This window comes from Halichoeres trimaculatus, unplaced genomic scaffold (assembly GCF_033239565.1).
Source record: "Halichoeres trimaculatus isolate MK-OKI-2021-1 unplaced genomic scaffold, fHalTri1.1 fHalTri1_scaffold_15, whole genome shotgun sequence".
Taxonomy (NCBI): domain Eukaryota; kingdom Metazoa; phylum Chordata; class Actinopteri; order Labriformes; family Labridae; genus Halichoeres; species Halichoeres trimaculatus.
In genome coordinates, this window is record NW_027437193.1 from 16428258 (window position 1) to 16443701 (window position 15444).

Here is a 15444-nt window from a genome sequence, read left to right on the forward strand (position 1 = left end):
GGAAAATCAAAATGTGATGCCGGCTCCTTGATCACATGATACAGGAGCTGAAGTCCGCTGTAGTATGCACTCCATTGTCGTTCAGTTATCAATTCAAGATATTATCTGAAAAAAATATTAAAAATTAACCTCAGAAATGTTATATAATATGTAAATATACTCGTTTTTTTAAAAACATTGGCCCACCAAAATACAATATAAACTATCTAACAGTCTTAGTTTTTTCTCCATTAACCAGAAGCAGGAGAGAAGAACTGTGTTTATGAAATTAATTTTCATCAAATTTAAGCTTAAAATGTTTTTAATGCAAATATGATACAAACAAAAGTTACTACAATCTGTTCAAGTCCACAAAAGAACAATATAAAAAAAAATGACAGTAGTTACTTTTTTTTTTTTTAATTGTCATATGTCATTAATTTTCATTTAAAAGTGTAATTCAAAGAGACTCAAGGGGGGAAAAAATTAAGCTCCCCAAATCCCCAAAAAGCCTTTCTTCATCTGCTTTTTTTAGTGACCAATAAAAGGGAAAATTATTGGAAAACCTTTACAAAACAGTCATTTTCTGCTTTGAAAACTGTCAAATAGATTTTTTAAATCTGCAATATTAATATTTCTTTTAATAGACCTGTTTATCCTGTGTTAAGTTTTGAAGGGTTAAAACAATTAATGGATCAGTAGGGGCTCACTAGTGACCCCAACTACTTCCGTAATTTCTTAGGGATTAATAATGTAGATCTTATCATATCTTATAATTACTGTTTTGTTTTGTAAAAAAAAGTAAAAGGCTTTAAAAAGATTTTTGCAGTATGCAAAATATTTTTTCTGTCTTAAGGTAAATCTCATCAAATATCATTTAATCTAACAAGAGTCAAAGGCCATATATACCATTTCACATGCTCATAGTCATGTGACCGTGTTTTAGGACACTCACTTGCCCACATCTTTGATCATTTAAAATGTTTGGTTTTCAGGTAGCATGTATAGGTATATGAAAAGTGAGGTTTTACTCTAGAGAATGGGGTCATCACTTGATTTATGAGGTGAAGTGGTCACAAAATAGTTTGTCAGAAAAAAAATGCAGTTCAATAAGGGCCCAAAGTTAATTTTTGCCTTGTGGCCTCGTATCAGGTTTGTTTTGGCCATGGCAATATCATCAGTCAATGAGCAAATGTTTGTTCATTGCTTAAGTTCTTGCACTGTCAATTAATGATCCAGATAGGGTCAATGTACAGTGTTAACTTCCCTGGTTATAGATCTCATTTCTGTTGTTTGCCAGACGTCCAAGTGAGATTTTCCATTCCATTTATATCAGATGTAGCATTCTTGGAGGCTCCTGCAGACTGCCCAAGTCGTCACTGTTTATTTACCAGATCTTTCTTTTTTTACGCTCTGATGTCTGATGCAGCAAATACAAACCTAAACCATGATTCTCTCCTTTAAATAATAAAGCGTGAATATGTACATAGCAGGAAAAATAACAGGAAATAATTTAAGCTTCTCATTCTGTTTTTCATTTACAATTCTTCTCTTGCCCACAACACTTAAGAATCTTTTACTCAGTAACAATGCCAAATACTTATATTTCTCAACTACATCTAAGTCGTTTCATTAGAAACAAAGTGCTGCTTTTTGTTCTAAACTTTTTAGGGCAGGAGAAGCCAACTTGAATACAATCTTCTTTCATTTTCATTATTTGAATGGCAGTTCTAATAAACATTTGTTAGAGAATAATTTTTTAAGCTTTGTGCCTTTATTTTGATTAGACACATTGAGGGGGATATTAACTACTTGGGATAGCCTTCAAGCACGCCTGGACTGTTAAATGACCAGTTCAATGAGGACTGAAACCTCCATACATGGCAACAACCAAAGCACTCCCTGGCAGTTTTCAAAAAACTAAACTCAAGCAACACCAAAGAGCATTAAAAAGCTTTATTTGGGAAAAGTTGTGAGTAACAAAACATAGTTGATCAAAAGGTACAACTTGAGTAACATTATGTTTAAAAAGCATTACAATAAAAACATGTCAGCAGAATTGGTCACAAAAAAGCCAGTTTGCAGTTTTTGTGTGACATATATCAGTTTGTTCTTGATTTTGTGAAAGTGAAATCTAAAACATGATCAGTAGGAAAATAGACAGTGCAATCACTGAGAAGAGTGTGGGATGTGTGGACTGGGTGCTTGAATCAGAGAGGGTTAAATGAGGCACCTCGTGGTCTGTGGCGGCAGCTCCTAATTTTTTTGACAGGAATGGAAAGAACAAGATCTCTCCAGATCTGTGAGAAAAAGAAAGTGTATTAACAAAGGAGGGAAGCATTTTCAAAGGGGGTGCAGAATCTGAATCTTTTCACTTTCTGTTCACTTTCCCATTTTACTGCCATGACTGGCAGCACAGTCTTACATACCTGAAGTGGTATCAGCACAAACTCGAAGTGAGTCCATGGCATTCATGTAGTCTGATCCCAAAAACTGATTGTATTTTGTTCCAGCCGGAACTTCTTGAAGACACTTGGTGGAGTCCTTGAAGAGAAGGTTTTTGCCTTCAGTTGACTGGAACATGCTGAATGGGGAGTCCTCGAGACCCCCTCCAAATTTGGCCTGTAAAGAAAAAGAAAGTGACATTTTGATATATATTCTAACAACCACATAACATTAAAATTTGTCTTTTTTCACTATGGAATACTGTGCTGTTTGTTGAATCAGTGTGTAGAATCAGACGGTGAGGAACCAAATGATCTGAGAAAACTTTCTGATTTGGCCGAAGGCAGAAGTCTGAGTATGTCTGAAGACAGTAGTGAGGATGATCCCTCACTACTCTTAATGACTCTAGCTTAGCAAACACGGCCCCGATCATCAGGGTTAAGTCTATAAATCTTATGAAACTGCACCAAGGCCCAACTTAAGGGCCTGTCTCATGGGGCAACTTTGATTATGAGCCTTGAGTCAAACATACTCTGACTTTTCATAAGTAGATGAAGTAGGTTCCCCCGACAGCAGAGGTTTTAGAGCTTTAACAAATACTAAAGCATTAACTACAGTAAAAAAGAAACTTAAAACACACTTTAGGAAAACACATTTTAGACACTTAGCAGAAAGCTCTGAGTACAAAAAAGTTTGAAACATAGAGTAGAACAGTTCAACAGAATGACTGCTTCATAAAATATCTCTCAAACGTTGACAAAGAGGGGCAAATAACATTCTCTAACAAATAATGAAGTTAATTTATTACTCAGTATGCAACCTAAAAATCAGCATCACTAACCTGCTGGTCCTTGAGAATACGGATCACATCTGTGCGGCTCTCTGGACGGGTCACCACAGCATGTGCAGGCACCTGAGCCAAATTGCAAGACTGGTATTCAGTGACGGGCACTGAGGTCTTTCCAGGGCAGATCAGCTCAAAATCGTCAGGCCTCTTACCACCGGCCCACTGTGGATTATTGTCTTTGAGGAGGAGGCAGGAAAAGGGTTTTGGTTTAATACAAAGCTGCATTGTTCAGGTTGAAATGAAAATGGGTCTCTGTCAGTCTCTTACCAGAGCCGAGATCAAGAACGGTTGTGTGTTTGACGAATGCGACATCACCTTTATCTTCAATGAGACATCTGCAATGATATGTACAACACACATAGTGTTAAATGCATTTTTAGCCTGAGCATGATGCTCTGAAACCATTAAGACAGGAGAAGTTTGAGTGTTTTGGGCAAATGCTTGTTAACTGTGTTTCTTAAAATTAGCATGATGAGTTATAAAAAAAAAACAAAAACCAACACTTTCTTTCTACAGCTAGTGGAGATGTCTCCTGCAGGATCTCAGAAAGAAGGCCGCTGTAAGGCACTTTTAAACTGCTCAATGCTTCAGACCTAAATGCTACTTTATGCAGTCTGGTGCTTGAGTTGTGCTGCAGCTAGCTGAACATAGCGCATATATGAGCCATGTATTTATGAATGCCTAAACCCACTAGAAAAGCCTTTTCATAAATATCTTTATCATTGTTTTGGGTGAAGTCAACTGAAGGCTCAAACTGTTGGTTGTAGAGAAAGTTGAGTGGGTTACCAAAGTAACAGAGAGGCTAAAACAGAGCGTACGGCAAAACAACTTGATTTATCGACTCTCTTCAAAACCAAGAGGTTCTGTATTTCTATGTTTAAGTTTTACCTCGTGTATATAAGTATGAATCAACGTGTTTTAAGGAGGATGGTAGAGCTTTATAGGGACTAGAGTTTGATCTACCTGAGGGCACCACTGTAGCCGTAATACATCTCTTCTTCACGGGCCTTGCACTTGTGTTCATCTCCCACAGGTTTGCCGCTGCCAACACATTGTTTACAGAAAGGAGAGTCTGGGGGTGATCCAGGGGCACAGCCTGCGCTAAAGAAATTGCCTGAGAAGGAAAGGAGAGGTTGTAGGTGCAGTGTACCCCCACATACATCATATCAAAAATACAATCACTGACTTACCAAAATTACAGTCCTGAGTCTGACTGTAGATGTGACCCATAGGGATGTTCCAGCCAGCAGTTCGGCCAACTCCTGTGTGACAGGACCTCTTACCCTTCAGGTTTTCCCATGTCACCTCTGAACCCTTCTTCACAACAGCAACAGCATAGTAGGAGGAAGCAGCTTTAAAGGTAGGACAAACAAGGATACACAAACATTAGTAGCAATATGACATCATGATTTGAAGCCCACATATGTATGTTTTTGTGTGTATTTCATTACAAAACTTACTCAGCAATTACTTTAAGATAGTGGAAACAGACACACTGACTGAATTGGGAGTTAAACACCCACTTTTCTAACCAAAATTTGAGGTTCTAAATGGATGAAACAACAAATGAACACTGTAATGTCTTTCGTTATTTTCAAATTATTATAAAGAATACAAATACACACTTGTTCAAATTACTTATATAACTTTCACTGGTATAACTAAAACAAGTCAAGTTTATCCTGCACAGGTATGTTTTTTACCTCCAGTAGTGCCACACCGATCTGCAGAAAGAGATGGAGATTCAAACATCAATCATGTGAAAGAGCTGCAAAAAGAGAAGTGAATTTTATGTTTCTGAGTTTTTAAACCCTGTACCTCTGTCATACTGCTCCACCATAACTGGGACCAGACCACACTTTCCAGCTGTGTACACCTGACCTCCATCCACTGCCATGGCATCAGCCTCTTTACGCTACACAATGAAGAGGACAATTAGAGAACAGATCTGCAGAAATACTGAGAAAATCAATCAACTAAACTTGTCCCAGATTAACATTTTCATCAAAGAGAGATATACCATAATCTTTTTCAGGCATTCATCAACTGAGGGGGCAGCTGCACATTCAATGGTGGCAGAACCCGCAACCATGGAATTGGGAGTCCACATGTCACACTTATCGGTCTCAGCATGGCCCACAGTGCACCATCTGATAGCACCCTGTGAGGTGCTTGGGGTCTCCTCTGAAATGAAGTGAAACATAACCATAAGACACTTACATCTAGACATTCATTTTTGTTTTATGCTTCATCATGTTGATATGCACAATTTATAGTTACTTTTCACATTACCTTTCCTTGTGGAACGGATAATGCTCATGTATTCAGCACCCAGGTACAGGAAGGAGTCTGTGTTTGGTGGCACCCGCACCAGTTTCACTGTTGAGTCTTTGAACATCAGGTTTTTGCCAGGTCCATAGGCATCGGATGAGAAGAGGTTGAAGTTCTTGAAAACACAAAATACACATAATAATTCATTTATTAAAAGAAGAAATAGTCTTGTGTGAATTCTGGAGCTCCTCCGTGGAGGAATCAGGGAGTTTTTCTTTTATCTGATTATCTGCTGTAAACATTTTCTTTTTTAGCAAAAAAAACAACTTTCTTTTCAGAATCAAATTGATCATTCATTAAGAAACATTGTTATGTAAATGTAAACACGGTCGTTTTCTGCAGTTTTTTCTTCAGCTCCTCGTCTGAAACCTTTTCTGTAGCAGCAGATTTAACAGAATGGTATAAATAAAAGTCTGTAAGTTAGTCTTTTCTTTGGGGAAGCATCAAGGAACAAGAGCTAATTTCTGTCGGCTCCCTAACCAGTTCAAACATCCTCACAAGAAATGTCATTTAAGGTTTTTTGGGCAGCATTTTAAAACACAGCAGAATAAGTTACTATTTCAATCTTACCTGAACTGAATTGAGACTGTTCCAGATATGTTCAGCCAATTGTGGGTCCTCACGGGTGACAACGGCATGAGCAGGTACTCTGGCCAGGTGGCAGTCTTGATAGCTGTCAATTGGTCTTCTGGTGTCATCCTTGCACAGCAGCTCATAGTTAGGCTTTTCAGACTCTGAAAGTTTTCAAAGAAAAGTTTTAAGATATCTAGATTTAGGGGAAAATGGATCATTTTTTTTGTTCCATTGATAAAAGGGTCTTTATTTCAGGGTCTAATGATGCAAATGAGAGGAGGGAAAAACAGATCACTAGGCTGAAATCACAATCTAGTGCTTTCCTTTTTTTAACAAAAGCCAGGACTAAGTGTTAAATGTTGGTACAAACAGAACTGGATGGTTTTTAAATAATTTAATAATTTAATTACTGAACATTTTCAGAGACCTGTGGACTCAATAGAGCCGATACACACACTATAGTAGTATATATATATATACATACTGTACAGCCTCCCAACTCTCATGACATTTTAATACTGACCTGGCACAGTTAGATGCTTCACAAAAGCCACTTCTCCAGCATCCTCAGCCAAACAACTAAAACATAGAAAATAAATACGCAATACACAAATGAATATTGAAGGGTTGCATTTTCACAGAGACATTAATTCTGCATAGCATCAATGAAAGACTGATACTAACTTAAAAGCTCCGTCGTATCCATAGTAAGGCTCATTGTGAGTCTTTGTGCAGTCTCCCTTGCAGAGCTGGCACAAAGAGCCCGGTTTTGCTCCTGGGGCGCAACTGGCTGAGAAGAATTCGCTCACCGCTATTGAGAAAATAGTGACCATAAAAAATATGTAAGACTAAATGAGGTTGTAAGTGGCACTCTTCACAATGCAGTCAATCTTGGCCAATTACTTAAGTTGGTGAAAGAAAACATGTATGAAACTTTTATACATAAAAACCATTATAGACTTGACTGTTGAATAAACAGCAGATGCATTTTTATAGGAAACCATGGTTGCTGATAATATGGACAACACCAACAAGTCACTATAACAGCCACATCTTTTTTCTACATTAAGCTTCTTTCTTGAGTTATTTTGGTTGCAAGACCCCAAAATGGCAGAGACGCCATGCAGTTTTCAATATATTGGAATTTGAAGGATTTTGAAATTAATATTAAAGGAAAAACTTTGTTCGACACAAATAATTATCTGCATGTTGCCAAGTACCCCCCTTAAAAATAAGGATCCATGAGGGCTTTCTAAGTGCTCTTGAAAAAGTCTCACCTCTGGATATATGGAGCACTGGGCTGTGGGTAGAGCTAAATATACCTTGTTACCAAACTATGGTACAAACTGAGTTAACAAAGTTTGTTCGTTGTCATATTTCAAACTTTAGCCCTACTTTACCATTAAAAATTAAATAACCTCATTGCTTTGAATGTGTTAAAAAGTTGTCTTAAAAAACAAGGCAGTGTTTAAAAGATCTGGTCCACATTTTGCTTCAAAACAAATGTATGCCTTGGTAAGAGTCACGTCCTCATGACAGAGGGCGCAAGTGCTCATGGGAAACGTTGTCTTTAATTCAGAAAAACACAAGCTTTTCCGGATGGCCCTCACAGACCCTTTAAAGACATGATTTCTCCAAAACTGGATGATAGCCTGCAGTAACAACTAGACTGACTGTAAAAAGCTGTAGCCAAAGTAAACCACAAGTAATCTTTTGACTTTATAACCTCCAACTAAAATAACTCACATGTTGTTGTTTTTTTACACTGCCACCAGGGATAATGTTGTACATGTTTCAAATTTAATTGGAGGGCTGTGTTTTATATTAGGTGTCACTCACCCTCCTCCACAGGTTTGTCTTCGATGCCTTCCCACTGAATCAGATTCATGGACACCAGAGTTCCTACGGGGATGTTCCAGCCTGCTGACTTCTGGAAACCAGTGTGACAGGACTTCTTCCCCCGAAGCTCACTGAACTTAAAGGTACTGGTCTTCTTCACCACAGCCACAGCATAGTAGCAGGTCTCTGAAGCTGTTGTATGGAACAAAACAGACGCAACAAGTTACAACATGTACCAACAACCCCCTTTCACTGTTTGGTTTTTTCTTCAGGAAATTTCTGCTGATGTGTGGACTCACTGGTGCCGTAGTCCTCTGCAATGATAGGCTTCAGGTTGTAGTTGTTAAGTCCTGCGGTGAAGATGTCCCCTCCATCCAATGTGATGGCATCCGCTTCTCCTGCCTGATACAATCAGCCCACAGCTTTCTCATCCTCAATTTATTTGACTTGCATTCACATCCTAAACCATGTACACACTGTACTAAAAGACCTTTTGTCATACCCTACCAGGCTAAAATATTTGCTGCATTCATAATTTATAAATAAATTTGTTTCTACATTGTTTCTTTTTCATTTGCTTTTTTTAAGCACTCTAAAAGTCATTTTCATTTTTTTTCTAATTTGCCATACAAACAATTTTATCCATTGCTCAACATGCAATCACATCAAAACTGATTGCCATATTTGGACAAGAAAGTGAAATCTTGTGTTTTGAGTGTCTACTTATTACTTAAGCAAAAATCAATGGTCTTAAACTTTTAAATCAACAATAAAAACATATATAGTCTGTTGCATGCTTTTCAGAGTCATTATTACTGTTTTAACTATTACGGTTGAACTTAAACAAAAGCAGCAGGGATGCATCAGTCTCCTCACCTTTATGGCAATGATGCAGTTCAAAATGCTGTCTCTCCTCACGCAGGAGAAGACCGGAGCGTTGCTTGCGAGGTCCGCGCATTTCCGCTCTTCGCTCTGCGATATGACGCACCATCTCACTTTATCTTGAGGGACCGCGACCGCAGTCACGCTGGACGCTGCAAACAAGCATGGTTGGCGAAAAAAAATCAGTTATTCATTGTATAAAATAATTATCGTGAAGATTTACCTGCAGGATAAAGAACAAAAAAGGCGAGACTTTACCGAAATATCCGAGCAGTGCCACGAGGAGAAGAGGGTTCATCTTTGACAGCGGATTCTTCTGTCAGCAGACTGTTTGTGGGGAAGCTCAGGCTTTTATAGCAGTCCCCCGTCTCTCTCTTTCTCCCTCTCTCTCTTTCTCTCTATCGCTTCTCTTCCAAAAAAAAAAAAACTTTGCTCGGGTTTCCTAACGTGAGCGCGTGTGCACTTTGTTTACCAGCAGTCTGGCGGGAAACTGAATATTTCCTCATTGCCTCACACTGGAAATTCACAGACACCATTGTTTGTTCCACCTGAAATCAAGAATTTCCATTTAGTGTAGAGGTGTGGTATTATTATATATTACAGAATGGTGCATTCAATGCATGTAACAACAGTGAAAAGGTAGGTGGCTGCTGGGCTGATTTACAGTACAGTGAAAAAAACAACCAATCAAGAGAGACTGTATACTGGACTGCAAAATCTCCTTACTCAATACCAGTGTAAGAAGAAAAAAGAAAATGTCATCAGTTTTCTGAAGTTTTTCAAGTGTGGGTACATGCACATGTGTATTTTTTGTGTACTTTAGTTTGTTTGCTGTTCCACCAGGGATGGCGGGGAAAAAGTGAAGTTTCATCATAATGGAAGTTCACAGACACTTTTGTTTGCTGTACTTGAAATCAAAGAGAAGAATGTTAATCAAATGAAATAACATGCACAACAATACCTGCTGTCTTCTCAGGTTGTGAAATGCAGACTGTTTGGCACAGCCCTTTGGTATCTCATTTTACTGCATAAAGAATCCCATTGTGTCTGAGAGGTTCTGTTTTTTTAAGTCTTGTGTTTTTATGAACATGTGAGACACTGACAAAGCAGCTGTCACAACATCTACATCAGCAAGTTTATATAATAAAGTGAAGATCACCCAGTTGGGCAACACTTTATTTAGATAGTGAAATGTTGATCAGGTGCCTCTGAAGAACAAGCGCCACACTGTTTGTTGCTGACTCATTACAGAATAGCCCTGACCCCATCCTTGCCCTGCCATCACTTATAAGCCTTATTTCAAGCAGGTCAACAGCATTAACTGAAATAAATTCAACACTGTAACAATGTGGGTTTAATCTGTCCTGTCATTCTAAACAACACCAAGAGTTTGTCTTAAAAATAAGGACAAAACGTGTTGGCACCAGCAAATAAATTGTTGTAATAAGACTAACAGGCAAATTCTAAGACTTAGTTTTCTGAACAACGGGCAAATATCACTGGGATCAAAATGGGTTGACCAATATGTGTGTAAAGGTATAAGGCAAAAATCAATTATCACATATCATGAGTGATCAAAGTTCCTGAAATGCCTGAAGGACTCTTGTGACTGACGGGATGTCAAACAATGATTGTGCTCCACCCTCACTGTGCTGAATCAAAGAGGATAAGCTTATCATAACTTGTTTTTGTCTTAAGATGTGAGGTTTTAAACCTACACAAACACCTTTTAATCTCATTGGAACAATGCTTCAGTACCTAAATTATGTTTCAAAATGCTTTCTGACAATTTTTGTACTGCATTGATTGCATGCAAACGCTTCACCTTATGACAACTGTTTTCCAGCTGACTAACCTCTGAATTTCAAGTATAACTGATGGAGTTTGAACAGCCGGGGTATATGTGATTTGTGGACCTGCTGACTGAACTCCTGGTCTTTGAATGCAAGAAAAGTCTGGAAAAAAAAGATCTAGTATTTGAAGGTCAGATAAGAAAAAAAATCAGCAAAGTGCCTCTAAATGGATTCCAAAAATAATCCATTTTGCTTTAAAATGACTCCAGGAAGTCTTCTAAATGGGATGAAGCAATGTCAGGTGTTACCAACATGTCCGATGCTTAATTTATTCTGAGAATTCAGTTCAGAAGTCATCTGAGAATAAAGCTGTCTTTTACTGCAGCAACTTTCCCAGAACTCTTGATACCTTTAGAAAAAAAACTAGCACTTGATTTGTTTAAAAGTGATGACTGCCTAGCTTAGCAGTGACCAGGATCTCTCCCACTGCCCTCATATAATCCCCTGTGTTTGGGGCTGGAAGTCTGCTTATCAAAGACAGAGGAACCTTTAACTTAACTTTGACTTTAAAAAAAGTATTTTATAATCAGCTTTAATTTGCGTGGTATTTTCATTTTTTATACAATGAACAGATGTGTTTGGTTTTGTTCATTGTCCTTGAAAAGCACACAACTAATGAACGGATGGAGTCCAGCAGAATTTAGAAATGGTATTAGTTTGTGCTCTCATTTTAAGTTTCTTGCTCAAAGACACTTAGGCCTGAAATTAAAGGAGCTGGGATTGAACTCTAGATTTTCTGATTTAGAAACAATAACTGTATCACAGCTGCCCCACTCCAGAGATTTAGGCCATGTCCACTTGTAGCCTGGTAACTGGGAAACCACATATACTTTTATACGTTTAGGCCTGAATGATTGGAGTTGGTTCTGATTGGCTGGCACGGGTGTCACGTCTAAAAAACACTGCTATGTATGGATTTTGCATGCTTTGAGCTTCACTTTTGCCCAGATACATATGGCCAAAAGTATTTTTAAAAATGAAAGAAGAGGAATATTCGGTTTTGAAAATACCCTGCTACATGTGCACACTGTCTTTGTATGGCTCTTTAACAAAGTTAACACACTTTCAAGAGAATGGCTCAGAACAAAAGGCAACTGATGCAACAGGCTGACCTAAAAACACTATCACCGTATTTTCCTCATGAACTCAGTGATGCTTGCCTATGACCCCCATCCTATGGCCAGAGACATCTTTGAAAACAACCACTTGATTTTTAAATACCCATGCTCTGTTAAACTCTACATCCTCCCCTTTGTAACATGGAATTCTGCCATAACAACCGTTTTGCTCAAAGCCTGAAACAAGAGTAAAATAAGAATTTGAGACTTCGGACAAATCCTCTGAAGTCACCCAAAATATTACATAATTGGCTGATGGGATTTCTTGTCCTAAATTTACTGAACTTTGGGAGTAAAATCTGCAGTGTGCCTCTTTAGGCTGATTATACATTAACTTTGATTGATTTCATTCTGAGAAAAAGCTGAAAGGTTCACTGATGACTCAGGTCAGTATGCAATATCCATAACCTTCTTATGCAATAGACAAACCCTGGTTTGACCATTTCTGTCCTGGTTACCTCATTTACCTTTGAGCACATATGCACGAATCACAAGTGGAGTGAACGCAGGTTGTTCTCTGCTGTTTGGTTAACGCAAGTAACACTTCTCTCCTCAAAAAACATTTGGTCATTTTAGCTTTTTGCTTGCTCCAGCTGGGTTTGAACGTTTTTCTAACTTCAAAGCTTGGCCTGAAGTAGCCGATCTATTCTGTGCTACAGGGTACCAACAGGACTTTTATGTCTTACAGAGAAAAGTGGTTAGGTATCACTCAGTTCCATTTGAACTTTTCCTTCATTAGGACTGAAGGAATGTCTTTCTCATACTATCCTATCTGCAGAGTGAGGAGGGCAACAGAGTCACTGTCCTCATCTGTTTGCACAGCTGCAAAGCCCTTCTTTCACCTTTGGCCGTTGCCTATGCAGAAACTGTTGCTGGTATCAGTTGAGACTGGGGAAAGGAATTTGTCTTTTTTAAAGGTTTAATAAAAACAGACTCATTACTCTCTGTGGTTACCAGCCATAGAAGGGCATCTGATGGTGTGATGCACATCTTAACCTTACTATGCTTCAGTGCATCCCTCATCAATGACAACAGGTGACCAAGTTAGGGAAAGTGGTGTTGGTAAGGCAGGTCTCTATCGCTCCAAGGTGGAGGGTGAAACGTCTGTTGAATGCACGGGATGAACAGAGCAAGAGCTGACAGTCAGGGATGATCAAGCCTCAAGCATTTCACTTGGCAAGTGAGAGAAACCCATTTCTACTTTTTGTGGATAAACAGCCTACCAGTTCAGTTCAGCGACCCCTACTGCTTGGTGCAGAAAGAGCCCAGGAGTTTTGGTTATGTTGTACAAGCAAACCACCAATGAACAGGCCATTAGAGAAGTGGGTTCAGACAATGGGCAGAAAAGGGGTTAGTTCTGATAGTTGGCTGATCTTTGACCACAGGAGACTTGACTAATTCTTCTGGCTCCTGATATGCCAAATGTTTAAGATGCCAAGGGTGGGGCAAGTTACCTTTGTTGGCACTCTGGTCACAACCAGTGACTGCCAGGATACTTACTTCCAAACAACAATTTGGGAGACATCCTGGTGGGAAACCTGAGAATTGCGTGGTCTCCTTTCTGCACCCTGCTAGTTCGTTCAGAAGGGGTATGGATGCTTTCTGGAAGCTCGGGTTTTAGGAACTTCCAGCATGATTGGGTTTACATGTATGAGTATAACAAAGAAAATACTGTATTAATGTCTTGGTGCTGTGGGAGGATATCCAGAGACTGAGGTTGCACATCTGCGTAGAAAAGTGCTGACTGCAGCCCTCACACCCTCTTGGTCAAGTAGCTACATGTGCCAGGGCTGTTGTGGGTGGTTTTGGCAGGTGGATCTTTGGACAGACAGGGCACTGGGCGCAAAAGCAAGGACATCAGGGAGTTCTGGTACGACCCCTCAAAGATCCTATCAATAAGTTTATCAGAGGTGAGGGCTGTTGATCTAACCTCACAATCAGGTGTTTGTCTTATTAAACTTGATTGCCTGGGCCAAACATGCCAGGATAAAAACTGCCTTGTTTGGTTGCAGAAAATCCAGCAAGCCCACAAGGGACTGTTTTCTTCACACTCATGTGTGAATAGGCAAGCTTAACCAAGCGTGAGTTGATCCCTGAGGCAGGGTACCATTCTGCTGAAGACCTGTGCAGCTGCCACATGGTCGTGTCAATCTACATTTGCCAGATTCTGTTGCTTGAATGTTGCCTCCTTTGGGTAGCGAGTGCTGGGCATTGGTACAAAATAAACAGGATCAGTGTTCACAGATGACAAAGCTGAATAACAAGGCCGTGCATTTCATTCCTAGTCAGTCAATTTAAACTACAAGTGAAAGAAACAGGAGAACAGTGCTGAGGGAACGTTCCAATAAATAAGCAAACTCTAGATGCTGATACAGTTAGGTTTCTAATATCAGTAATATAACAAGCAGTATAAATTGCACACGTACAACTTTTAGCAGCTCTTTAAGGCCTTCTAGTCTGGGTCATCATCATATCCCTCCACCATAGCTCACAGTACAAGCCCCTTACCGCATAGATAAAGAGCTAATGTTTGTCATTAGATATGTAGCCAAACAATGTGCGTTGCTGGAACCTTCGTGGAGAATGTAGGCCTCTACAGGTGACTTTTACTGAACCAATGTACTGTTAATGCCATCTTGGTTTTGTTGATTTCTTTTTTGTTGTTGTGTGTATGTGACATGGGTGACGGTTTTCATATTTTCAGATCCTGTTGAAGTATTTTTCATTAAATGTAATCGGTTTAATAAATGTTAAATCCCATTTTAGACAGGGTGTGATCTGAATCTGGATGTGGCTTTGAGGAGGATGTTTTGCTTCAAAATCTATCAGTCTGTGAATACTTCTCATTGTGGGGCACAGAAGTACTATGTGTCAGCAGAGCTGCAGGCTGCAGTTTCAGGACCCAGTCTGCATCTCTTGGACCTCGTTGCCACAGTTTTGGTCTAGGTTAAGTTCAGTGGCTCCATTTCACAACATAGCTGCAGTCTTGGCGATCCAATCCACTACACTGAACCCTGTACTAAAAGTGGTTGGAAGATGCAGTCCTGAATCTCCAAGGCTGTGTGTGATGGGTACTACATGCCAATGTTCGCCATCTACATGAATGTATAGAACCGTACATCACATAATAGGGTGAAGGTTGTGTTTGGTTCATCCTCATACCACCACAACTTGAATTACCTGGTTTTAAGTCAACTCAGCTGTTTATACTTCCCGGCAACTCTCTTTCTCGTTGTGTTTCTGTAACATTGATACTGTTAACCTGAATGACTTTTGAGAAGTTGACTGAAATCCATTGTGGTGACAAACTTAAAAAATCCAACCAGACATGTCCATAACAAGGTGGAGGTTGTGTTTGGTTCATCCTCATACCACCACAACTTGAATTACCTGGCTTTAAGTCAACACAGCTGTTTATCCTTCCCGGCAACTCTCTTTCTCGTCGTATTTCCGCAACACTTACTGAAATCCATTGTGGTGAAAAACTTTGAAAATCCTACCAGACATGCACATTCGCACTGGGTGTTGAAAAAAAAAGATGAGTATGCAGCTCAAGTTGTGCTGGGGATGTGCCCAT

At 39.3% G+C, this 15444-nt stretch overlaps 1 protein-coding gene across 1 annotated transcript; it reads right to left on the reverse strand.

Moving 5' to 3' along the window:
• Positions 1 to 1920: 1920 nt before the first annotated feature.
• On the reverse strand, positions 1921 to 9293 carry tfa (transferrin-a). The gene is made up of 17 exons (XM_074688703.1): positions 9155 to 9293; positions 8891 to 9048; positions 8314 to 8416; positions 8015 to 8206; positions 6860 to 6986; positions 6699 to 6754; positions 6173 to 6336; positions 5564 to 5717; positions 5292 to 5455; positions 5090 to 5186; positions 4975 to 4995; positions 4462 to 4623; positions 4235 to 4385; positions 3539 to 3606; positions 3266 to 3447; positions 2409 to 2601; positions 1921 to 2279 (listed from the first exon to the last, which is right to left on the reverse strand). The coding sequence occupies exons 1-17, from the start codon at positions 9192 to 9194 to the stop codon at positions 2236 to 2238; spliced, it is 2076 nt and encodes a 691-aa protein (XP_074544804.1). The 5' UTR covers positions 9195 to 9293; the 3' UTR covers positions 1921 to 2235.
• Between the last annotated feature and the right edge of the window lie 6151 nt (positions 9294 to 15444).

Excerpts from the sequence above, each read along its gene's own strand:
- tfa (XM_074688703.1), bottom strand. The coding sequence starts at position 9,194 with ATGAACCCTCTTCTCCTCGTGGCACTGCTCGGATATTTCG. Across the intron at positions 5,187-5,291 it reads AATGCCTGAAAAAGATTATG|CGTAAAGAGGCTGATGCCAT; the intron begins GTATATCTCTCT and ends TTCATTGTGTAG. Across the intron at positions 3,448-3,538 it reads CGTTCTTGATCTCGGCTCTG|ACAATAATCCACAGTGGGCC; the intron begins GTAAGAGACTGA and ends TCCTCCTCAAAG.